Here is a 25,552-nt window from a genome sequence, read left to right as displayed (position 1 = left end):
AAACTGGAGGAATGAAAAGGTTCAGAACAAATCGGAGCCAGCACTGATGAACAAGGAAAGACAGAGCCCACAATGGTCCATTGTTGGCTGTGGACGATTTTTAATCTCTGGGTTGTGATCATGAACAGCAGCTTTTGATTAATGAAGTATTTTGTAAATTGTGAACTTGTGGTAAAACCTCCTTGTAAAAGAAAAAAAAACAGATTGCAGATACTAGAATCTTGACGTCATCTTGTTATAATATATATCGCAGGTTCACAACGGAATATTATGATATATTAAATGGAATCAGCAGACTCTGTACACGTGATCCCAATTTGCTAAGAGTAGTGTTTATTGAAAGCACAACATAATGCACAATAAATGTCATTAATTCTGTTCCCAGAAATAGTCCATTTGCAATTCTCACTGATTTAGTCTCTCTAAACCCCATAGAGTATCAAAGATCACAGGAGAAACGCCCGAGAAGATTGTAAAATGACTCCACCATCAATGCAAGTTTATACGGTATATGGAACTTTATTTTTCACGTGTACTGAGGTACAGGGAAATTCATTACTTATTTGTCATGTGCACCGAGGTGCAGTGAAATTCATTTTGTACACAATTCAGTGCAGGTATCACTATACATAAAATGCTGGAGTAACTCAGCAGGTCAGGCAGCATCTCGGGAGAGAACCTCATATTTCGCCTGGGCAGTTTGCAGCCCAGTGGTATGAACATCGACTTCTCCAACTTTAGATAGCTCCTCTGTCCCTCCCGTCCCCTCCTCCTTCCCAGATCTCCCTCTATCTTCCTGTCTCCACCTATATCCTTCCTTTGTCCCGCCCCCCTGACATCAGTCTGAAGAAGGGTCTCGACCCGAAACGTCACCCATTCCTTCTCTCCCGAGATGCTGCCTGACCTGCTGAGTTACTCCAGCATTTTGTGAATAAATACCTTCGATTTGTACCAGCATCTGCAGTTATCTTCTTATATCACTATACATAAGCAGGCATAATGTTTAGGAAGGAACTGCAGATGTTGGTTTAAACTGAAGATAGACACAAAAAGCTAGAGTATCTCAGCGGGACAGGCAGCATCTGTGGAAAGAAGGAATGGGTGACGTTTTGGGTCTGAAAGGTCTGGACCCGGAACATCACCCATAACTCTCATAATCATCATAATAGTAATTTATTAGCCAAGTATGTTTGCAACATGCGCGGAATTTGATTTGCCATACAGCCATACCAATAAAGAGCAACAAGACACCCAAATAAATGTTTAACATGAACATCCACCACAGCGACTCCCCCACATTCCTCACTGTGATGGAAGGCAAAAAAAGTTCAAATCTTCTTCCATTCTTTGTTCCCCGGGGGTTGGGGGCTTCGAGCTTTCCGTTGACGGGACGATCTTGGCTCTCGTAGCTGGCGGCCGAGCCCTCCACATCAGCGCGATCAAGCTCTCCCGCCCCCGGGTCAGAGCTGGTGGAACCTCCCGTGGCTTGGAGCTTCCCGACATCAGTCTCTACCCGAGACTGCGAGCTCCTCGATGTTGAAATCCGCAGGCCATAGTTGGAGCGTCGATCACAAAGCAAGGGATCGCTGGCTCCGAAAGTAATTCCACGGCCCCGCGGTGGGGCTCAAAGTCAGTCCCGAGCAAGGCCGCCAGCTCCACGATGTTAGGACGCAGAACGACCGGAGATACGGCCCGGAAAACAATCAAATCTCCGGCAAGGTAAGAGATTGAAAAAAGTTTCCTCGACCCGCTCCCCCCCCCCACCCCCCACATAAAACAAACCAGAGAACATTTACACAAACTTTTAAAACACGCTCAAAATAACAAAAAAGATTAAACCGATCACCTTAACGTAAAGAGAATATCGCAAAACTCTCCCATTTCCCCCTTCCTTGCGGTTGTCGATCCATGGCCCCTTTCCAATTGCATGTCATTGTTGTTGATTCACTATTTAGTAAATCATTACCATTCACCACTCCACTGTAGGTTAAAATATTCCCAGTATTGTTGCTTTTGATAAAAACTCTTTACATTGTTTTCATTCATTTTAAGCGCAAACTCTTTGTAAGCATGTTATATGTGGTCCTTGTGAGTGTAGAATTAAGTTAAATAAAGAATTGACTACATATTCGGCAGCATGATGGCGTACCGGTAGATCTGCTGACTTACAGCGCCAGAGACCCGGGTTCGATCCCGACTACGGATGCTGTCTGTACGGAGTTTGTACGTTCTCCCCGTGACCTGCGTGGGTTTTCTCCAAGATCTTCGGTTTCCTCCCACACTCCAAAGACGTACAGGTTTGTGGGCTAATTGGCTTTGTATAGATGTAAAATTGTCCCTCATGTGTTAATGTGCGGGGATCACTGGTCGGTGCGGACTCAGTGGGCTGAAGGGCCTGTTTCCTTACTGTATCTCTAAAACTAAACTAATATTAGGAGCATAGAATTTAATTATCTTTTCCTACGTTATAATTTTGTAGCACACGTTACTTTTGTGTATTTTTTAAATTCTGTTTGATATTCCTGAGTTTACAAATTAATGTCCTGTAAATGATGTGAGGATATTTGGAGGAGAAAGTCTTGAAAGTAGCCATTTCTTGAGGAGACGTCAAGATGCGAAATGAAGAAACAAGAAATTGCAGGTGCTGGGTTTCCAAACAAGGGACTCCGAAGAAGGATCGTGACCCAAGACGTCACATATTCATGTTAGTGAATAGTGGAAGGCCTGGGTAGAGTGGACTTGGAGAGGATGTTTCCACTAGTGGGAGAGTCTAGGACCAGAGGCCACAACCTCAGAATATAAGAACGTACCTTTAGAAAGGAGACGAGGAGAATTTTCTTCAGACGGTGGTGAATCTGTGGAATTCATTGCGACAGGCGGCTGTGGAGGCCAAGTCAACAGATATTTGTAAGGTGGAGATTGGCAGATTTTTGATTAGTACAGGTGTCAGGGGTAATGGGGAGAAGGCAGGAGAAGGGGGTTGAGAGGGAAAGATAGATCAGCCGTGATTGAATGGCGGAGTGGACTTGATGAGCCGAATGGCCTAATTCTGCTCCTGGAACTTGTGAGAATAGTAGAAACAAGTCCCCCAGAGATGTTTCTACTTTGGATCCAGCACTTTGTGCTGAGGGTTTCTTTGATAAAGCGTTGTTTGAGCCCCCAGTGGCCTGCTATGTTTGGGGGTGAGGAGGCTTTCTTTGGAGATCAGCAGTCGTGCCGTGACTTTGGATCAGAACGCTGCCAGGTCGTTGCTGGTCTTGACAGTGACGCTGACGCTCCCTGGCGTCTCGCCCTCCTGAACGCCCTTGTTGTGAATCTGCAGGATCTGTGGAGAGCCGGAATTATCCTGGAATCCGTCGAGAGTCACCTCCCCCATTAGCTTGTCGCACAATGTGCTGCTGTTCCAAACCTGTCAACAAAGCAAAGAGGCTTTGATGCCATCTCGTGGTAGAAATAGGTTATGGTGGCAAAAACAAGGAGGCAGATTATTATCTCAGTGGTGTCAGATTAGCTCAAAGGGGAAGTGCAACGAGACCTGGGTGTCCTTGTACACCAGTCATTGAAAGTAAGCATGCAGGTACAGCAGGCAGTGAAGAAAGCTAATGGCATGTCGGCCTTCATAACGAGAGGATTTGAGTATAGGAGTAAAGAGGTCCTTCTGCAGTTGTACAGGGCCCTGGTGAGACCACATCTGGAGTATTGTGTGCAGTTTTGGTCTCCTAATTTGAGGAAGGACATCCTTGCTATTGAGGCAGTGCAGTGTAGGTTCACGAGGTTAATCCCCGGGATGGCGGGACTGTCATATGAGGAAAGATTGGAAAGACTGGGCTTGTATTCACTGGAATTTAGAAGGGTGAGAGGGGATCTTATGGTAACGTGTAAAATTATAAAAGGACTGGACAAGCTAGACGCAGGAAAAATGTTCCCAATGTTGGGGGAGTCCAGAACCAGGGGCCACATGGTCTATGAATAAAGGGGAGGCCATTTAAAACTGAGATGAGAAAAAAACTTTTTCACCCAGAGAGTTGTGAATTTGTGGAATTCTCTGCCACAGAAGGCAGTGGAAGCCAATTTACTGGATGTATTTAAAAGAGAGTTAGATAGAGTTCTAGGGGCTAGCGGAATCAAGGGATATGGGGAGAAGGCAGGCACAGGTTTACTGATTGTGGATGATCAGCCATGATCACAATGAATGGTGGTGCTGGCTCGAAGGGGCAATTGGACTCCTCCTCCGGCACCTGTTTTCTATGTTTCTATGTTTCTATATCCCTTCATTTTTGGTTGCCTAAAATGCAGGAAATGAATGAAATATTCATTCTCGTTTACAAATCCCTCCATGATCCTTGCCTTCTTAGAGTCAGGAGTGTTTAATCGTCAAATGTACCAACAATGGAACATTAAAATTCTTACTTGCAGCATCATAACTGGCCTGTGAACTTGGTATACATTCATAATATATAATGGACAACGGAGCAATAAAAGTGTGGCATGGTGGCGCAGCGGTTCAGAACTTCATAAAACATGGGAGCAGAATTAGGCCATTCAGCCCATCGATTCTGCTCTGCCATTTGATCATGGATGATTAATTTTTTTCCCCCTCAACCCCACTCCTGCCTTCTCCCCGTAACCTTTGACGCCCTTTACTAATCAAGAACCTGTCAATCTCCGCTTTAAAAATACCCACTAACTTGGCCTTGACAGATTCACCACCCTCTGACTAAAGAAAGTCCTCCTCATCTCCTTTCTAAAGGAACGTCCTTTAATTCTGAGGCCGTGCCCTCTGGTCCTGGACTCTCCCACTAGTGCAAACATTCTCTCCACATCCACTCTATCCAAGACTTTCACTATTCGGTAGATTTCACTGAGGTCCCCCCTCATTCTTCTAAACCACAAACTACACACAACGCAGGACAATAAACAAACGAAATTAAACAGAGGGCCATAGAGTGATACAGCATGGAAACGGCCCTTCTGCCCATCTTGCCCACACCGGCCAATATGTCCTGGCTACATTAGTCCAACCTGCCAGCAGGTCCATATCCCTCCAAATTTGGTCCATATCCCTCCAAACCTGTCCTAAGTGCGACACAATGGCGCAGCGGTAGAGCTGCTGCCTTACAGTGAATGCAGCGCCGGAGATCCGGGTTCGATCCCGACTACGGGTGCTGTCTGTACGGAGTTTGTACGTTCTCCCCGTGACCAGCGTGGGTTTTCCCCGATATTTTCGGTTTCCTCCCATGCTCCAAAGACGTAGAGGTTTGTAGGTTAATTGGCTTGGTAAATATAAAAATTGTCCCTAGTGGGTGTAGGATAGTGTTAGTGTGCGGGGATCGCTGGTCGGCGCGGACCCGGTGGGCCGAAAGGGCCTGTTTCCGCGCTGTATCTCTAAACTATCCATGCACATGTCTAACTGTCTACCCCCTCTGGCAGTTTCTTCCATACACCCATCACCTTTTGTATGAAAAGGTTACTGCTCCGGATACTACTAAATCTGTTCCCTCCCCCTCACCTTCAACTGATGTCCTCTGGTCCTCGATTCACCTACTCTGGGCAAGAGACTCTGTGCATGTAAACAGGTTCAGACACCTCCTGAAATCCTCTTCTCTTCATGTATCGACCCTGCCTTTGATCTCTGACAGCCGCAGGCAACTTACCTGAATAGTTATTGGAAGAGGAGGGATTCTCCTGTGAAATATGACTTTGTAATCAAACTCTGGATTCTGCGTTCCTTCAACAACAGCAGTGCGTACCCTGAGGAATTCGCATTTAATAACAGCGTAGGGATTTGCCCCTGGAACACCAAGCAAAGTTTTGTTTTAGCTTTATATCCTCAACACGTAACGTTGCTGCTAAGCTGGAAAGTTCATTAGCGATAGGAGCAGAATTCGGGCGGTCACGGTGGCACAGCGGTAGAGTTGCTGCCTTACAGCGAATGCAGCGCCGGAGACCCGGGTTCGATCCCGACTACGGGTGCTGTCTGTGTGGAGTTTGTACCCTGTTCTCCCCGTGACCTGCGTGGGTTTTCTCCGAGATCTTCGGTTTCCTCCCGCACTCCAAAGACGTACAGGTTTGTAGGTTAATTGGCTTGTTAAATGTTAAAAAGAAATTGTCCCTAGTGGGTGTAGGATAGTGCTAATGTGTGGGGATCGCCGGTCGGCGCGGACCCGGTGGGCCGAAGGGCCTGTTTCCACGCTGTATTTCTAAACTAAACTAATTAGGCCATTCAGCCCATCGAGTCTACTCCGCCGTACAATCATGGCTAATCTATCTCTCCCTCCCAACCCCATTCTCCTGCCTTCTCCCCATAAACCCCTGACACCCGTACTAATCAAAGGGTGGAGAAAAAATTTACGAGGATGTTGCCAGGATTCGAGGGCCTGGGCTACAGCAAGAGGTTGAGAAGGACATGTCTTTATTCCTTGGAGCGCAGGAGGGTGAAGGGTAATCTTATAGAGGTGTACAAAATCATGAGTCTGAAGAAGGGTCTCGACCCGAAACGTCACCCATTCCTTCTCTCCTGAGATGCTGCCTGACCTGCTGAGTTACTCCGGCATTTTGTGAATAAATCATGGGAGGTACACACGGTGAATTCAATGAATTTACTCGGGGTTAAAGAATTGAAAACCAGAGGACATAGGTTTAAAGTGAGGGGGGGGAAAGATTCAGGAGGAACCAGCGAGCCAACGTTTCCACACAGAGGGTGGTGGGTGTATGGAACGAGCTGCCGGAGGAGGTAATGGAGGCAGGTACTGTCACAATGTTTAAGAAACATTTAGACAACAATGTTTAAGAAACATTTTGACAGGTGCATGGATAGGACAGGTTTGGAGGGATATGGGCTGAACACAGGCATGTGGGACTCGTGTAGTTGGGACATGTTGGCTGGTGTGTGCAAGTTGGGCCGAAGGGTCTGTTTCCACACCGTATCACTCTATAACATAAAGCGCACTAAAATGTAACTGTTTTATATTGTTTTACGTCACAAAGATGAGGACTTGGGTTTGTCACAAAACTAAAATTTAAAACTAAAGTTAAAACTTGAGTTTAGGGTTGAATGTACAACTATACTCACTAACTCCCGGATCTATCCCCATAATCTTTATATTTGTGATTCTCTTTTTTCTTTGCTTTTTCTCTATTAGTTTGTAGTCTTTTTTTTTCAGTCTCTTTTCATTTTTATTTTTTCTTTAAAATTTTAAAAATTGAAGCTATGTAAGAACTCTACAACCAGTTTGTCGTTTATTATTATTTGTACATGTGCTTTAAAAAATTAAAAATTAAAAATAAAAAAAAACAAAGATGAGGACTTAAGGAAATATTTCAGTGTGTAGAAATTAGGAACTAGCAGATGCTTGTTTACCAAAAAAGATATAAAGTCCTGGAGTAATTCAGCGGGTCAGACAGCAACTCTGGAGAACATGGATTTGTGACATTTCGGATTGGGACCCTTCTCCAGTCTGAATTATAAAATAAATCATTTCCTACATTTGGGAGGGGGGAGCAATAGGACCCAGGAGCGTAATATCGAGGGTCACCTGTCAGAACAAGTAGGGGTGGGGGGGGGAGCAGTAGGACCCAGGTGGTCATTGTTGAAGTTCTCTGATGGAAGAGAAGGCATTAATGAAGTTCCAAATTGGAAGGGGAAGCACTAGGACCCAGGAGAGCAATATTGAGGTTCTCTGATGGAAGGGGGAGTACTATTGAGGTTCCAAAATTGGATGGGCAGCACTAAGACCCAGGAGAGCATTATTGAGGTTCTCTGATGGAAGGAGGTAACAGTAGGACCCAGGAGAGCATCATTGAAGTTCTTTATTGGAAGGGGGGAGCACTAGGACCCAGGAGAGCATCATTGAGGTTCTCTGTTGGAGGGGGGGGGGGGGGGAGCAGTAGGACCCAGGAGAGTATCATTGAGGTTCTCTGTTGGAGAGGGGGGGGGGGGGGGAGCAGCAGGACCCAGGAGAGTATCATTGAGGTTCTCTGTAGGATTTGGGGGTGGGGGGAGCAGTAGGACCCAGGAGAGCATCATTGAGGTTCTCTGTTGGAAGGGAAGGCATCATTGAGGTTCTCTGTTGGAAGGGGGGAGCAGTAGGACCCAGGAGAGTATCATTGAGGTTCTCTGTTGGAGGGGGGGAGGGAGCAGTAGGACCCAGGAGAGCATCATTGAGGTTCTCTGTTGGAGGGGGGGGGGGGGAGCAGCAGAACCCAGGAGAGTATCATTGAGGTTCTCTGAAGGAAGGGGGGGAGCACTAGGACCCAGGGGAGCATCATTGAGGTCCAGTGTTTTAGAAGGGGCTGAGAGCTGGCGGAGATTCATTGGGCTGTGTGACCTCCTCCTGTGCCGTAAAGATGGACTTAGCGCTGGACGTACCTCCAGAGGAATCCTGCTTCAGGAGGTCCTTTGCCCCGTGAAGGTGCAGCTGGGTGACAACACGTGGGTAACGCAGCACAACGTTCCAGCATGTCACCTCTGGCTTGTCCAGCATCATCTCTCTAGGGTTAAGATCAGAATAAAACCAGATCAGTTTCTTTTATTGTCACGTGTGCCGAGGCACGGTGAAAAGCCTGTGTTGCGCGCTGTCCAGCCAGCGGAAAGACAATAGATGATTTCAATCGAGCCATTCACAGTGTACAGATACATGACAAGGGAATAACGTTTAGTGCAAGGTAAAGCCAGCAAAGTCCGGTCAAGGATAGTCCGAGGGTCACCAATGAGGTAGATAGTAGTTCAGGACCGCTCCCTGGTTGTGGTAGGATGGTTCAGTTGCCTGATAACAGCCGGGAAGAAACTGTCCCTGAATCTGGAGGTGTGCGTCTTCACACATCTGTACCTTTTGCCCGATGGGAGAGGGGAGAAGAGGGAGTGGCCAGGGTGAGACTGGTCTTTGATTATGCTGCTGGCCTTGCCGAGGCAGTGCGAGGTATAAATTATTATGAGACACACAGTCACTCTAAAGTCGTAGGCCGCAGTCCAGGACTTGATGGGCCAAATAGCCTGTTTCTGCGCTGTAACACTAAACTAAATTAATTAATTTTCTTCACTCTGTATCTTCCCCTTTGTTCTATCTACTGTACTTGAGTTTTTGAACTGAAGGTCTCTCTGTACGGTATATATCAGTTCACTGTTCCTCGGTATATGCGACGATAATGTACCTCAAGCTGAGATACAGCGCGGAAACAGGCCCTTCGGCCCACTGAGTCCGCGCCGACCATCGATCCCTGCACACTGACACTATCCCACATGCAAGAAGGATGATCTATAATTAAACCAAGCCAATTAACCGACAAACCGGCACGTCTTTGGAGTGTGGGAGGAAACCAGAGCACCCGGAGAAAACCCACGCTGGTCACGGGGTGAACGTACAAACTCCGCACAGACAGCACCCGTAGTCAGGATTGAACCCGGGTCTCTGGCGCCGTGAGGCAGCAACTCTACCGCTGCACCCAACGTTCCACTCGTTTAATTTAGTAGACACAAAGTGCTGAGTAACAACCGGAGGGGGTAAGGATGGATGGGGGTGGGGAGAGGAGTGTTGGTGGAAATGACTTAAAATTAGAGAATTGAACATTCATACCGCCACCCAAGCAAAATATGAGGTGCTAGGTTTAGAGATACAGCGCGGAAACAGGCCCTTTGGCCCAACAAGGTGCTGTTCCTCCAGTTTGCATGTGGCCTCACTCTAGCAATGGAGGCCCAGGACAGAGATGTCAGTGTGGGAGGAGGAGTTAAAATGGTTGGCAACTAGGAGATCACTAGGCCTTGGCGTACAGAGTGCAAGTGTTCGGCGAAACGATTGGCGAGCCAGTGGTTGGTCTCCCCGATGTACAGTAGCCCATATCAGGAACACCCGATGCAGCGGAAGAGGTATATCATTTAGCAGTGGAAGGAGATGGACACAAAATGCTGGAGTAACTCAGCGGCACAGGCAGCATCTCTGGAGAGAAGGAATGGGTGACGTTTTGGGTCGAGACCCTTCTTTAGACTGAATCAGGGGAGAGGGTGATACAGAGATAAGGAAGTGCTGGGTATGAAAACAAGACAAAGGGGATGGAGATCAAGGAAAATGTAGGATAGATCATTGCTAGCTCGGAGAAGGTAACAACAAAGCTAAAATGTACAGAGATAAAATGTAAACGAGGACAGTCAGACTAGTCGGAGAACTGGGAAAGGGGGAGGGAGAATCTAGGTCCAGAGGTCATAGCCTCAGAATTAAAGGACATTCCTTTAGGAAGGAGAAGAGGAGGAATTTCTTTAGTCAGAGGGTGGTGAATCTGTGGAATTCATTGCCACAGAAGGCTGTCGAGGCCAAGTCAATGGATATTTTTAAGGCAGAGATGGATAGATTCTTGATTAGTACGGGTGTCAGGGGTTATGGGGAGAAGGCAGGAGAATGGGGTTAGGAGGGAGAGATAGGTTTGCCATGATTGAATGTTGGAGAGGACTTGATGGGCCGAATGGTCTAATTCTGCTCCTCTCACTTATGAGCTTATAAACTAATGAAGTATACCAATTTAAAATAAATGGTGGCAACAGTGTTGCAGTACTGCTGGGTGTCTGTTGGTGGTGCCACTGAGTCAGTTACCTTCCAACACTTGCTGAAGAAGGATGCCTGATATCTGCATTCCAATTCCATTCAGAAACTGGTGCTGTTCAACGTGGTGCTTTTAGGGCGGCGCGGTGGCGCGGCAGTACAGTTACGTCTTTGTAGCGTGGGAGGAAACCGGAGCACCCGGAGAAAACCCACGTGGTCACGGGGAGAACGTACAAACTCCGCACAGACAGCACCCGTAGTCAGGATGGAACCCGGGTCTCTGGCGCAGAGAGGCAGCAACTCTACCGCTGCGCCACCGTGCCGCCCTCTGTTTTATGTTCTCTTAACATATGGTAAAGAGGTTGACTATTATCTCCAAGTTATGTCCAAACACTTATGAACTCTCCAAATGCACTTTAGATATCTACATGTGCAATATATAGCAAAACTGCCCCATTTTAATCTTGCACTCTATTTTTACATTTTTTAATTATAAAGATTTTTTATTGTCTGCTGTATATTGACTTTTTAACCACGTGCGGGCAAAGCAACGATTCAAATTCCTTGTCTGTGCACATACCTGGCCAATAAATTGATACTTAAACGGATAAATTGATAAATCAATTGATAAATTAACATATGATGAGCGTTTGTCGGTACTGGGCCTGTACTCGCTGGAGTTTAGAAGAATGAGGGGGGACCTCATTGAAACTTACAGAATAGTGAAAGGCTTGGATAGGGTGGATGTGGAGAGGATGTTTCCACTAGTGGGAGAGTCTAGGACTAGAGGTCACAGCCACAGAATTAAAGGACGTTCTTTTAGGAAGGAGATGAGGAGGAATTTCTTTAGTCAGAGGGTGGTGAATCTGTGGAATTCATTGCCACAGACGGCTGTGGAGGCCAAGTCAATGGATATTTATAAGGCAGAGATAGATGGATTTTCGATTAGTGCAGGTGTCAGGAATTATGGGGAGAAGGCAGGAGAATGGGATTAGGTGGGAGAGATAGATCAGCCATGATTGAATGGCGGAGTAGACATGATGGGGCCGAATGGTCTAATTCTGGTCCTATCACTCTGTTCGGCACAGACATTGTGGGACTTCTCCCGTGCTGCACGTTTCTATGGTCTTATGGTCCTATGATCTTATGATAATGATTCTGATTCTGATCCAGGTTCCTGGGAATACCTGCATCCGGAGGCTCTGTCAGTGTAGATTCTCAGCAGAAATTCGCCCTCTGCATTTGGCTCCAATGTGGTCGGGATAATGACATAACGCCCTTTCTTCAGGTCAGTTCGTAGGAAAATGCTCCGTGTTGCTCTGTAGTCTGACGTGGCCACTTTCTTAAACGAACTGTGTAGTCTGTACTTGCGGTTCAGCTCCACCTCAAAGCAAGACAGCAAGGTTCACGGTAAAGAAAAGTTGGTAAAAGTTTATTGCCAGCTTTATAATCTTCTGGTACTAAAGTCACTTGGTCTTTGCCTGGTCTTCTATGGTCCCAGTTTGCATCTTTAGTAATGAAAAGCTGAGGAGGGTACTATCGCAACGTTTAAGAAACAATTGGACAGGTACATGGATTGGACAGGTTTGGAGGGATATGGGCCAAACGCAGGCAGGTGGGACTAGTGTAGATGGGGCGTGTTGGCCATTGTGGGCTGAAGGGCCTGTTTCCACGCTGTATCACTCTATGACTCTCCAAAGACGCGCAGGTATGCAGGATAATTGGCTTGGTGGTAAATGTAAAAATTGGCCCTAGTGGGTGTAGGGTAATGTTAATGAGCGGGGATCGCTGGTCGGCGCGGACCCGGTGGGCTGAAAGGGCCTGTTTCTGCGCTGTATCTCTAAACTAAACTAAACTAATCTTGACACTAACTAAAGAGGGAAAGGAGGGGTTTGGGGATGGGAGATGAGTGTGCGGAGGAGGGGAGTGGAACGGGGTAACTGGGGAGGGGTGGAGCCTGAAATAGTGGGCACCTGCAAAATTAGTCGTACCTGGAAGATGTTGATGCCAATGGTCAGATTCATCCCTTTGCCCTCTATCCTGTGGATCCGTTTGTCTCGCTGCTGCAGGGAAATAAGTACCTCATCCTCGTCCTTCACCACATCAAAGACATACTGTGGAGGGGAGAAAGGAAAAGCTTCCATTCATTAGCGGTGGTGTAGTTAGTTCAGTTCGTTGTCACGTGTACCGAGGTGCAGTGAAAAGGTTTTGTCGCGCGCTAACCGGTCAGCGGAACGACAATACACGATCACAATCGAGCCATTGACAGTGTAACGTTCAGTGCAAGGTAAAGCCAGCAAAGTCCGATCAAGGATAGTCCGAGTAGGAAAATAACTGCAGATGCTGGTACAAATCGAAGGTATTTATTTCACAAAATGCTGGAGTAACTCAGCAGGTCAGGCAGCATCTCTGGGGAGAAGGGACAGGCAACTTTTCGGGTCGAGACCCCTCTTCAGTTTTAGAAGGATGAGAGGAGATCTTATCGAAACGTATAAGATTATTAAGGGGTTGGACACGTTAGAGGCAGGAAACATGTTCCCAATGTTGGGGGTGTCCAGAACAAGGGGCCACAGTTTAAGAATAAGGGGTAGGCCATTTAGAACTGAGATGAGGAAAAACCTTTTCAGTCAGAGAGTTGTGAATCTGTGGAATTCTCTGCCTCAGAAGGCAGTGGAGGCCAATTCTCTGAATGCATTCAAGAGAGTTAGATATAGCTCTTAAGGATAGCGGAGTCAGGGGTTGTGGGGAGAAGGCAGGAACGGGGTACTGATTGAGAATGATCAGCCATGATCACATTGAATGGCGGTGCTGGCTCGAAGGGCCGAAGGACCTCCTCCTGCACCTATTGTCCATTGTCTATTGTCTATTGACACGAAACATCGCCCGTCCCTTCTCTCCAAGGACAGTCCGTGGGTCACCAATGAGGTAGAGTGTGGTTCAGCGCCGCTCTCTGGTAGCGGTAGGATGGTTCAGTTGCCTGATAACAGCTGGGAAGAAACTGTCCCTGAATCTGGAGGTGTGTGTTTTCATGCTTCTTTATCTTTAACGTGATGGGAGAGGGGAGAAGAGGGAGTGGCCAGGGTGCGACTGGTCCTTGATGATGCTGCTGGCCTTGCTGAGGCAGCGTGAGGAGTTAATGGAAGGGAGGTTGGATTGTGTGATGGTCTGGGCTGCGTTCACAATTCGCTGCAATTTCTTGGATGGAGCTGTTCCCAAACAAAGAGGTGAACAACAGGTGGTTGAAGGGGCGTCAATGGGCAGGTGAGAGGCAATAGGTTGCAGGGAAACATAGAACATGAAACAGTACAGCACGGGAACAGGCCCTTCAGCCCACAATGTCTGTGCTGAACACGCTGCTCCAGATGTCAACGTATTTACATCGGCGAAACCAAGCGTAGGCTCGGCGATCGCTTCGCTCAACACCTGCGCTCGGTCCGCGTTGGCCAAACTGGTCTCCCGGTGGCCGAGCACTTCAACTCACCCTCCCATTCCCAGTCTGACCTTTCTGTCATGGGCCTCCTCCAGTGCCATAGTGAGGCCCACCGGAAATTGGAGGAACAGCACCTCATATTTCGCCTGGGCAGCTTGCAGCCCAGCGGTATGAACATCGACTTCTCCAACTTTAGATAGTTCCTCTGTCCCTCCCTTCCCCTCCCCCTCCCCAGATCTCCCTCTATCTTCCTGTCTCCACCTATATCCTTCCTTTGTCCCGCCCCCCTGACATCAGTCTGAAGAAGGGTCTCGACCCGAAACATCACCCATTCCTTCTCTCCTGAGATGCTGCCTGACCTGCTGAGTTACTCCAGCATTTTGTGAATAAATACCTTCGATTTGTACCAGCATCTGCAGTTATTTTCTTATACCAAGACCAACTCTTATCTGCCTGCACACAATCATGTCCCTCCATTCTCTGCATCTCCATGTGTCTATCCAAAAGCCTCTTAAATGCCACTATCATACCTGGCTCCACACCATAGGCAATAGCGGCACGGTGGCGCAGTGGTAGAGTTGCTGCCTCACAGCGCCAGGGACCCGGGTTCGATCCTGACTACGGGTGCTGTCTGTACGGAGTTTGTACTCCCCGTGACCTGCGTGGGTTTCCTCCGGGTGCTCCGGTTTCCTCCCACTTTGCAAAGACGTACAGGTTTGTAGGTTTGTAACTTCAACAGGTTTGTAGGTTAATTAAGATCTAGATAGAATGGATGTGGAGAGGATGTCTAGGACTAGAGGTCATGGCCTCAAAATAAAAGGATGGACCTTTAGGAAGGAGATGAGGAGGAATTTCTTAAGTCAGAGGGTGGGTTATCTGTGGAATTCATTGCCACAGACGGCAGTGGAGGCGGTCAATGGATATTTTTCAAGCACAGATAGATAGATTCTTGATTAGTACGGGTGTCAGGGGTTATGGGGAGAAGGCAGGAGAATGCGGTGGAGAGGGAGGGATGGACCAGCCATCATTGAATGGCGGAGTAGATGATGGGACGAATGGCCTAATTCTGCTCCTATAACGTATGAACATGAACTCATGAATTGGGTTCTGTAAATTGTCCCTAGTGTGTAAGGTAGAATTAGTGTTCAGTTTAGATTATTGACACGTGTACCGAGGTACAGTGAAAAGCTTTCGTTGCATGGTAACCAGTCAGCGGAAAGACAACACATGATTACAATCGAGCCATTTACAACGTGTCGATACATGATAAGGGAATAACATTTAGTGCAAGGCAAAGCCAGCAAAGTCCGATCAAGGATAGTCCGAGGGTCACCGATGAGGTAGATAGTAGTTCAGCACTGCTCTCTGTATACAAAATCATAAGAGGAATAGATCGGGTAGATGCACAGAATCTTTTACCCAGAATAGAGGAATCGAGGACCAGAGGACGTAGGTTCAAGGTGAAGGGGAAAAGATTTAATACGAATCTGAGGGGTAACTTTTTCACACAGAGGGTGGTGGGTGTATGGAACAAGCTGCCAGAGGAGGTAGTTGAGGCAGGGACTATCCCATTGTTTAAGAAACAGTTGGACAAGTACATGGATAGGACAGGTTTGGAGACTTATGGACCAAGCGCAGGCAGTGGAGGCCAATTCTCTGAATGCATAAAAGAGAGAGCTAGATAGAGTTCTTAAGGATAGCGGAGTCAGGGGGTATGGGGAGAAGGCAGGAACGGGGTACTGATTGAGAATGATCAGCCATGATCACATTGAATGGCGGTGCTGGCTCGAAGGGCCGAATGGCCTCCTCCTGCACCTATTGTCTATTGTCTATTGAAAGTGGGACTAGGGTAGATGGGACATTGGTGGCCGGTGTGGGCAAGTTGGGCCGAAGGACATGTTTCCACACTGTGTCACTCTATGACTCTATGAATTTGGTTGTAGTAGGATGGTTCAGTTGCCTGATAGCAGTGTGCAGGTGATTGTGGTTGGCATGGACTCAGTGGGCCGAAGGGCCTGTGTCCAAGGGGCTGTACCTCTACAATAAAACGTCACGTGGAGTGGCCCCACCTGTGGATTTTGCAGAAAGGTGTCCATGTAGTTTGTGCATCCGCCGGCACGGCTGAGCGAGGGGTCATCATGAAGCCTCCAGGCCCCGGGGAGTGCCACCTCATCCCAGGTCTTGTTGATGCTCCACAGAGACGTGTTGACCAGCCGGCAAGCTATCACGTTGGTGAAGACTTCACACCAGTCTCGGAAAGTCATCCTTGGGTAAAGCCCAGAGCCCAAAGACGTACAGGTATGTAGGTTAATTGGCTGGGTAAATGTAAAAATTGTCCCTAGTGGGTGTAGGATAGTGTTAATGTATGGGGATCACTGGGCGGCACGGACTTGGAGGGCCGAAAAGGCCTGTTTCCAGCTGTATATATATGATATGATATGATGATATGATCACAGAGTCACACCACAGTAGGGTAGCCAACTTCCTCACTCCCAAATAAGGGACAAAGGGTGACGTCACCGCCCCGCACCCCACGTGACCTCACCCAGCCAGCGGCCACATGCTCCCATTCCCCCAATGACGGCCGCCCAGGCCGGAAGGCGGGTTGGTAAGCAACCTCCGTTCGGTGGGGTATCCGGGCTTACAGTGTCCGGGACTACAGCTGCCCCCAGGCTACAGTGTCCAGGTCTACAATGTCCGGGCCTACAACGTCCGGGCCTACAGTGTCCAGGCCTACAGCGTCCGGGCCTACAGCGTCCGGGCCTACAGCGTCCGGGCCTACAGCGTCCGGGCCTACAGCGTCCGGGTCTACAGAGTCTGGGCCGACAACGTCTGGGCCTACAGCGTCCGGGCCTACAGTGTCTGGGCCTACAGAGTCCTGGCCTACAGCGTCCGGGCCTACAGCGTCCGGCCCCACAGCGTCCGGGCCTACAGTGTCTGGGTCTACAACGTCCGGGCCTACAGCGTCTGGGCCTACAGTGTCCTGGCCTACAGTGTCCGGGCCTACAGTGTCCGGGCCTACAGTGTCCTGGCCTACAGTGTCTGGGCCTAACACGGGACAAGGGCGGTCCCGTACGGGACAAACCAATTTAGCCTAAAATACAGGATGTCCCATCTAATACGGGACAGTTGGTAACCCTATACCGCACGGATAAAACTAAGTTCAAATTGGGTGCCCATTATTTCTTCCACCATCCCACCCCAGTTACCCCACTCCTTCCCCTCCTCCACACTCTCATCTCCCACCCCCAAATGCCTCCTTTCCCTTTTACCCCCCCCCCCCATCCCCTTTTATTTAGAGTCATAGAGTGATACAGCATGGAAATAGGCCCTTCGGCCCAACTTGCCCACACCGGCCAACATGTCCCAGCTACACTGGTCCCACCTGCCTGCGCTTGGTCCATATCCCTCCCAAACCTGTCCTATCCACGTACCTGTCTAACTGTTTCTTAAAAGTTGGGATAGTCCCTGCCTCGACTATCTCCTCCGGCAGCTCGTTCCACGCACCCACCACCCTCTGTAAATTGTCCCCAGTGTGTAGGGAGTAGATGGGAAAGTGGGATAACATAGAACTAGTGTGAGCGAGTGTCGGCACGGACTGGGTAGGCCGTATGACCTGTCTCAATGCTGTATCTCATGAACTAAAGTAAACTTGTTTCCAAATGCAAATTCCAAACTGACTTACCAGAACTCCCCGTCATTCTTAACGTCAACACCAATTCTTTCACATTCCTTTCCGTTCACTCTCTTCCAGTCCTGTGAACTAGAAAAATGAGATAAATAAGTGGGTTGGCGGTCCATCCATGATTGCGCTGCATGGAGGAGGCTTGTACATGGGGCAGGGGATTATGGGCCCAATGTCGGCTGGTGTCTTAGATGGGGCATGATGGCCAGCATGGATGAATTGGGCCGAAGGGCCTGTTTCACGCCTAGTTTAGAGAGAGGAGAGAGGCTTTTCCCTAACTAGTCTGAAGAGGGGTCTCGACACGAAACGTCACCCATTCCTTCTCTCCAGAGATGCTGCCTGCCACACTGAGTTACTCCGGCATTTTGTGTCTATCTCCGTGCTTAGTTTAGTTTAGTTTGGAGACAAAGCGCGGAAACTGGCCCTTCGGCCCACCGAGTCCGCGCCGACCAGCGATCCCCGCGCATTAACGCTATCCTACACACCCTGGGGACCGTTTACAATTTTACCGAAGACAATTAACCTTCCAACCTGTACCAATCTTTGGAGTGTGGGAGGAAACCGGAGATCGCGGAGAAAACCCAGGCAGTGCACGGGGAGAACGTACAAACTCTGTACAGACAGCGCCCGTAGTCGGGATCGAACCCGGGTCTCTGGCGCTGTGAGGCAGCAGCTCTACCCGCTGCGCCACCGTGCTGCCCGTTAACCCTGTGCCGTATGACCCCATGTCAGTGCGCAGTACTCACCTATCACTCCACGGGCCGAACCATTCGACTTTTCCCCATGGATTCCTCATTTTGATCATGAACAGTTTGTCCGCTGTGTGGCCCAAGCGAACCTTCTGCATGTTGGTTACTGAGTACGAGTGATCAAACTTCAGTCCAAGTAACTTGTCCGCCTCCACTACCTTGCCCTGCCTCTCCTGCAAATAAACACCAGGCCTCCCTTCAATTCACACGTCTTTGTGTGGCCGGCTGAAACACATTCATCTTGGCCGAGTGAAGAGTCATTTTTGAAATTCATGCAAAATTTGATTTTCTTTTCTCTCAGGCAAGAGATATAGCGTGGAAACAGGCCCCTATGACAGTATGAACGTATGACAGTCCCGCCATTCCGGGAATTAACCTAGTAAACCTACGCTGCACGCCCTCAATAGCAAGAATATCCTTCCTCAAATTTGGAGACCAAAACTGCACACAGTACTCCAGGTGAGGTCTCACTAGGGCCCTATACAACTGTAGAAGGACCTCTTTGCTCCTATACTCAACTCCTCTTGTTATGAAGGCCAACATTCCATTGGCTTTCTTCACTGCCTGCTGTAACTGCATGCTCCCTTTCAGTGACTGATGCACTAGGACACCCAGATCTCGTTGTACGTCCCCTTTTCCTAACTTGACACCATTCAGATAATACTCTGCCTTCCTATCCTCACCACCAACATGGATAACCTCACACTTATCCACATTAAACTGCATCTGCCATGCATCCGCCCACTCACACAACCTGTCCAAGTCACCCTGCAACCTCATAGCATCCTCCTCACAGTTCACACTACCACCCAGCTTTGTATCATCTGCAAATTTGCTAATGGTACTTTTAATCCCTTCATCCAAGTCATTAATGCTGCCTGTTCCCGCTGAGTTACTCCAGCATTTTGTGTCTATCTTCGGAGTAAAACCAGCGCCTGCAGTTTCTACCCACACAAAGAACAAAGGACTTTTGGTTGGTCCTCAAACAGCGGATCATTCCTGCCATCTAGTGGGCTGCGGCAGTTTTTCAGGTGCAGCCGTTTCTCAAGCTCAACAGTCTTGGGCTGAGATTTCCTGTCTCGGACCATATTTAACGTTGAGTGGCCACCAGCAAGAGGTCATTCTGTCGGACAGGTACATGGATAGGACAGGTACATGGATAGGACAGGTTTGGAGGGATGTGGACCAAGCGCAGGCAGGTGGGACTAGGGTAGCTGGGACATTGTTGGCCGGTGTGGGCAAGTTGGGCTGAAGGGCCTGTTTCCACACTGTGTCACTCTATGACTCTAAGATTGAAGGAGGGATAAACGAGAGCCGTACGTGGATGGAGCAGCTGATCATGCCTCCGCGTCTCTTCACCTTCAGCAGCTTCTCAAACAGCTGCACGTTGCTGTCATTTTTTCTCGCACAGTTGGCCTTCTGCACGTCGATGGTCTCTGCAACCGCGCCGCTGAAATCCACCATGGCGTCGCCCGCATTTCCTCCGTCCAACGCCTCGTAGCATCCCGCCAACCTGTAACAAAACGGTCGCAGGATGCTGGAGTAACTCAGCGGGTCGGGTAGCAACTCGGGAGAGAAGGAATGGGTGATGTTTCGGGCCGAGACCCTTCTTCAGTCTGAAGAAGGGTCTCGACCGTTGAGGGTCGTGCAGCGTAGGTTGACTAGATTAATTCCCGGAATGGCGGGACTGTCATATGTTGAAAGACTGGAGCGACTAGGCTTGTATACGCTGGAATTTAGAAGGATGAGAGGGGATCTTACCAAAACGTATAAGATTATTAAGGGGTTGGACACGTTAGAGGCAGGAAACATGTTCCCAATGTTGGGGGAAGTCCAGAACAAGGGGCCACAGTTTAAGAATAAGGGGTAGGCCATTTAGAACGGAGACGAGGAAAAACCTTTTCAGTCAGAGAGTTGTGAATCTGTGGAATTCTCTGCCTCAGAAGGCAGTGGAGGCCAATTCTCTGAATGCATTCAAGAGAGAGCTAGATAGAGCTCTTAAGGATAGCGGAGTCAGGGGGTATGGGGAGAAGGCAGGAACGGGGTACTGATTGAGAATGATCAGCCATGATCACATTGAATGGCGGTGCTGGCTCGAAGGGCCGAAGGGCCGAATGGCCTCCTCCTGCACGTATTGTCTATTGTCTATTGTCTATTGACCCGAAACATCACCCATCCCTTCTCTCCCGACATGCTGCCTGTCCCGCTGAGTTACTCCAGCATTTTGTGTCTATTCTCGGGTTGAGAATGGCAACAGTCAATGGTCTGAATTTCACTCCAGTTTCTCAGTTCTACTTTTTGGTACAGTTTAGTTTTTTTATTGTCACGTGTACCGAAGTACGGTGAAAAGCTTTTGTTAGCGTGCTAACCAGTCAAAAATGTTATACTTGATTACAATCTAGCTGTCCACAGTGTACAGATGAAGGATAACCGGTACAGTATTTAGTGCAAGATACAGTCCGATTCAAGACAGTTCGATGGTTTCCAATGAGGTAGTTGGGAGGTCAGGACCGCATTGTAGCTGGTGGTAGGATGGTCCAGTTGCCTGATAAAGCTGGGAAGAAACTGTCCCTGAATCTGGAGGTGTGCGTTTCCACACTTCTGTACCTCTTGCCTGATGGGAGAGGGGAGAAGAGGGAGTGGCCGGGGTGAGACTGGTAGTGTAAGAAAATAACTGCAGATGCTGGTAGAGGAGGAGAACTTCTTCAAGGTGGACATTCCTTGAGGAGAAATCGCGGTGGAGCAACATGTAGTGTAAGAAAATAACTGCAGATGCTGGTAGAGGAGGAGAACTTCTTCAAACAAGTTTTTGACTGTCATTTTTGACTGGTCCTTGATTATGCTGCTGGCCTTGCCGAGGCAGCGTGAGGTGTAGATGTCAACTGCATGCATGAGGGACTGCACGTTTATAGCCCAACAGCGGCAGTTGGTGCAGTATCAACAAGACAATACAAGATGGAGTCAATGGAAGGGAGGTTGGTTTGTGTGATGGTCGACAATTCTCTACGGTTTCTTGAGGTCTTGGTTGGAGCTGTTCCAAAACCAAGCTGTGATGCATCCCGGTAAAATGCTTTCTCTGTCACTTCATCCTCTACAATGTTGCTACAAATTTATTCAGAGTAATCTAAATGCTGATTTCAGTCTCCTGTGAATAATGCATTACTTTAGATTCTTGATTTATATCAGCTCACATTTATCTTTTTTTTTGGTGTAAGACCGGAAATACTACTCCTGGTATTTCATTCGCCTCATCCTGTTTCTTAACACCGCACACTGACTTAATTGCTTGATTTTCTGTGCTAGTGTCCAGAATGTACTGTAATGGCGGCACGATGGCGCAGCGGTAGAGTTGCTGCCTCACAGCGCCAGAGACCCGGGTTCCATCCTGACTACGGGTGCTGTCTGTACGGAGTTTGTACGTTCTCCCCGTGACCTGTGTGGGTTTTTCCCGGGAACTCCAGTTTCCTCCCACACTCCAAAGACGTGCGTTAATTGGTTTGATGTAAAATGTAAAATTGTCCCCAGTGTGTGTAGGATAGTGTTAAATTGCAGGGATCGCTGGTCGGTGCGGACATGATGGGTCGAAGGGCCTGTTTCCATGCTTTATCTATAAACTAAACTAAACTAAACTATTATTTGTGTGGTGTTTGCCTTCCAGTATGGACATTAGGAAAAGGGGAGATGCAACGAGACCTGGGTGTCGTGGTACACCAGTCATTGAAAGTAGGCATGCAGGTGCAGCAGGCAGTGAAGAAAGCGAATGGTATGTTGGCATTCATAGCGAGGGGATTTGAGTATAGGAGCAGGGAGGTTCTGCTGCAGTTGTACAGGGCCTTGGTGAGACCACACCTGGAGTATTGCGTGCAGTTTTGGTCTCCTAATCTGAGGAAAGACATTCTTGCCATAGAGGGAGTACAGAGAAGGATCACCAGATTGATCCCTGGGATGGCAGGACTTTCATATGAAGAAAGATTGGATAGACTCGGCTTGTACTCGCTGGAATTTAGAAGATTGAGGGGGGATCTTATAGAAACATACAAAATTCTTAAGGGGTTGGACAGGTTAGATGCAGGAAGATTGTTCCCAATGTTGGGGAAGTCCAGAACAAGGGGTCACAGTTTAAGGATAAGGGGGAAGTCTTTTAGGACCGAGATGAGAACTTTTTTTTCACACAGAGTGTGGTGAATCTGTGGAATTCTCTGCCACAGAAGGTAGTTGAGGCCAGTTCATTGGCTATATTTAAGAGGGAGTTAGATGTGGCCCTTGTGGCTAAAGGGATCAGGGGGTATGGAGAGAAGGCAGGTACAGGATACTGAGTTGGATGATCAGCCATGATCATATTGAATGGCGGTGCAGGCCTACTCCTGCACCTATTTTCTATGTTTCTATGTTTCTAATAACATTCCCAAGTTGCAATGATCCGTAATATCTATCATCCTAGACATTAGGAACTGCAGATGCTGGAATCGTGAGCAAAGCACAAAGTGTTGGAGTAACTCAGTGGGTCAGGCAGCATCTGCGGAGGGAATGGATGGGCGAAGTCTCGGATCAGGACCCTTCTTCAGGGTAATTGTAGTCGGGAGGGGAGAAAAGCTGGGGAAGAGAGATGGGTGTGGGACAATGACTCCTCCCATTCCTGTTCAATCTCTCCCCCCTCATCCAAAACCTATGTCCTCTAGTTCTTAATTAAAGTTTAATTTAGTTTAGAGATACAGCATGGAAACAGGCCTCTTGGCCCACCGAGCCCGGGCCGACCGTACACTAATTCAATCCTACTCATAGAAACCAATGAATCTACAAACCCACACGTCTTCTAATGTGGGAGGAAACCGGAGAAACCCGGAGAAAACCAAGGCGGTCACAGGGAGAACCTCTACCGCTGCTGCCCCAAGACATTTGGATAGGCTAATGGATAGGAAAGGTTCATAAGGTCATAAGTGATAGGAGCAGAATTAGGCCATTCGGCCCATCAAATCTACTCCGCCATTCAATCATGGCCGATCTATCTTTCCCTCGCAACCCCATTCTCCTGCCTTCTCCACATAACCCCTGACACCCGTACTAATCAAGAATCTATCTATCTCTGCCATAAACATATCCATTGGCTTGGCCCCCAAAGCCTTCCGTGGCAATGAATTCCACAGATTCACCACCCTCTGACGATAGAAATCCCTCCTCATCATCCTAAAGGAGCGTCCTTTAAATCTGAGGTTGTGACCTCTGGTCCGAGACTCTCCCACTAGTGGAAACATCCTCTCCACATCCACTCTACCCAGGCCTCTCTGTTCAGTTGAGAGGGAGGTGGGCCAAATGCAGGCAAATGAGACGAGTGTAGATGGGGCATCTTGGTCGGATGGATGAGCTGGTACACAGGGTTTAAATTATAATGTTTGTTTAAATTATAATGTTTCATTCTTAATTGTTTACTGTATGTCGTGTTGTTACTTGCGAACAAAGCACCAAGGCAAATTCCTTATATGTGTACATACTTGGCTAATAAAATTAATTCAATTCGATTCGATTCCATTCAATTCCATTCCATTCCATTCCATTCCATTCCATTCAATTCCATTCCATTCAATTCAATTCAATTCAATTCAATTCCATTCAATTCAATTCCATTCCATTCAATTCAATTCCATTCCATTCCATTCCATTCCATTCAATTCAATTCAATTCAATTCCATTCAATTCAATTCAATTCAATTCAATTCAATTCAATTCAATTCAATTCAATTCAATTCAATTCAATTCAATTCAGTGTGTTTCCGCGCTGTCTGAATCTCTGACCCTCTGACCACAAGGTTCATTATCAGCTACACTGTGACTCTTCCACTCTCTCACTTTGCATATGCCTTCTCCAACAGTGCGCTCCAGAACTCTTCCTTGGAGTTTGAATGACAGAACAGGAGTCTGCCATTCATCGTTGGAAGCCGATCATCGATCACGACATCAGTCCATTCTCCAAAACGCCAGAACCGGAAGTGAAAGATTCCCACGTGATTATTCGGATGTTTTGAATCCCAGTCCTGCTTTTTCCAGTCCGGTATAACCTGCGACCAGCAAGAAGAAATTCTTTAGGAAAAAAAACTGCAGATGCTGGTTAAACATCAGACTGATGAAGAAGGGTCTCGACCTGAAACGTCTCCCGAGATGCTGCCTGACCCGCTGAGTTACTCCAGCATTTTGTGACTGCCTTAGAAGAAATTCTTTAGCACAGATTGAGCATTGAGGCCAGTTCAAGCTATGAAGTACTGTTGTAACTTTAGGTTCTGATCTTTACTTTAGACTTTAACACTTTAGATTTAGTTTAGTTTAGTTTACATAGAAACAAAAATAGGTGCAGGAGTAGGCCATTCGGCCCTCGAGCCAGCACCGCCATCCAATATGATCACGGCTGATCATCCAAAATCAGTATCCCGTTCCTGCTTTCTCCCCATATCCCTTGATTTCGTTAGCCCTAAGAGCTATATCTAACTTTTTCTTGAATACATCATGAGTTGGGTTTAGTTTCGAGATACAGCACGGAATCAGGCCCTTTGGCCCATCAAGTCCACATCGACCAGCGATCACCCCGTTCACACTAGTTCCACGTGATCCCTCTCACGCGTGCTACTCAGGAGGGGTGATTTCCAATTTTACTGAAAGATAATTAACCTGCAAACCTGTACTTCTTTGGAGTGTGGAAGGAAACTAGAGAACCAGGAGAGGTTGTAGGGAGAACGGAGGTTTTCTCCGGGTGCTCCGGTTCCCACCCACACTCCAAAGACGTACAGGTTAACATAGAAACATAGAAAATAGGTGCAGGAGTAGGCCATTCGGCCCTTCGAGCCTGCACCGCCATTCAATATGATCATGGCTGATCATTCAGCTCAGTAGCCTGTACCTGCCTTCTCTCCATACCCCCTGATCCCTTTAGCAAAAAGGGCCACATCTAACTCCCTCTTAAATATAGCCAATGAACTGGCCTCAACTACCTTCTGTGGCAGAGAATTCCACAGACTCACCACTCTCTGTGTGAAGAAATGTTTTCTCATCTCGGTCCTAAAAGACTTCCCCCTTATCCTTAAGCTGTGACCCCTGGTTCTGGACTCCCCCAACATCGGGAACAATCTTCCCGCATCTAGCCTCTCCAACCCCTTATGAATTTTATATGTTT

The 25,552-nt window shown here is 47.9% G+C and overlaps 1 protein-coding gene across 1 annotated transcript in view; it reads right to left on the bottom strand.

The window, feature by feature from the left end:
* Positions 1-1,788: 1,788 nt before the first annotated feature.
* The window catches only part of LOC144600437 (calpain-5-like), an 88,058-nt gene continuing 64,294 nt past the window's right edge, over positions 1,789-25,552 (bottom strand). The window contains exons 4-13 of the mRNA XM_078412032.1: positions 24,238-24,446; positions 19,714-19,906; positions 18,391-18,566; positions 17,645-17,722; positions 16,029-16,224; positions 12,521-12,643; positions 11,717-11,913; positions 8,369-8,490; positions 5,655-5,791; positions 1,789-3,409 (exon numbers count right to left, since the gene is read on the bottom strand). Of these exons, the coding sequence (XP_078268158.1) occupies positions 3,230-3,409; positions 5,655-5,791; positions 8,369-8,490; positions 11,717-11,913; positions 12,521-12,643; positions 16,029-16,224; positions 17,645-17,722; positions 18,391-18,566; positions 19,714-19,906; positions 24,238-24,446 (1,611 nt within the window). The 3' untranslated portion in view covers positions 1,789-3,229. The remainder of the gene's footprint in view (positions 3,410-5,654; positions 5,792-8,368; positions 8,491-11,716; positions 11,914-12,520; positions 12,644-16,028; positions 16,225-17,644; positions 17,723-18,390; positions 18,567-19,713; positions 19,907-24,237; positions 24,447-25,552) is intronic.

This window comes from Rhinoraja longicauda, chromosome 15 (genome assembly GCF_053455715.1).
Source record: "Rhinoraja longicauda isolate Sanriku21f chromosome 15, sRhiLon1.1, whole genome shotgun sequence".
NCBI classification, from domain to species: Eukaryota; Metazoa; Chordata; class Chondrichthyes; order Rajiformes; family Arhynchobatidae; genus Rhinoraja; species Rhinoraja longicauda.
Note: the sequence above shows the minus strand (reverse complement) of the source record. Positions and strands in the feature narration are given on the sequence as shown.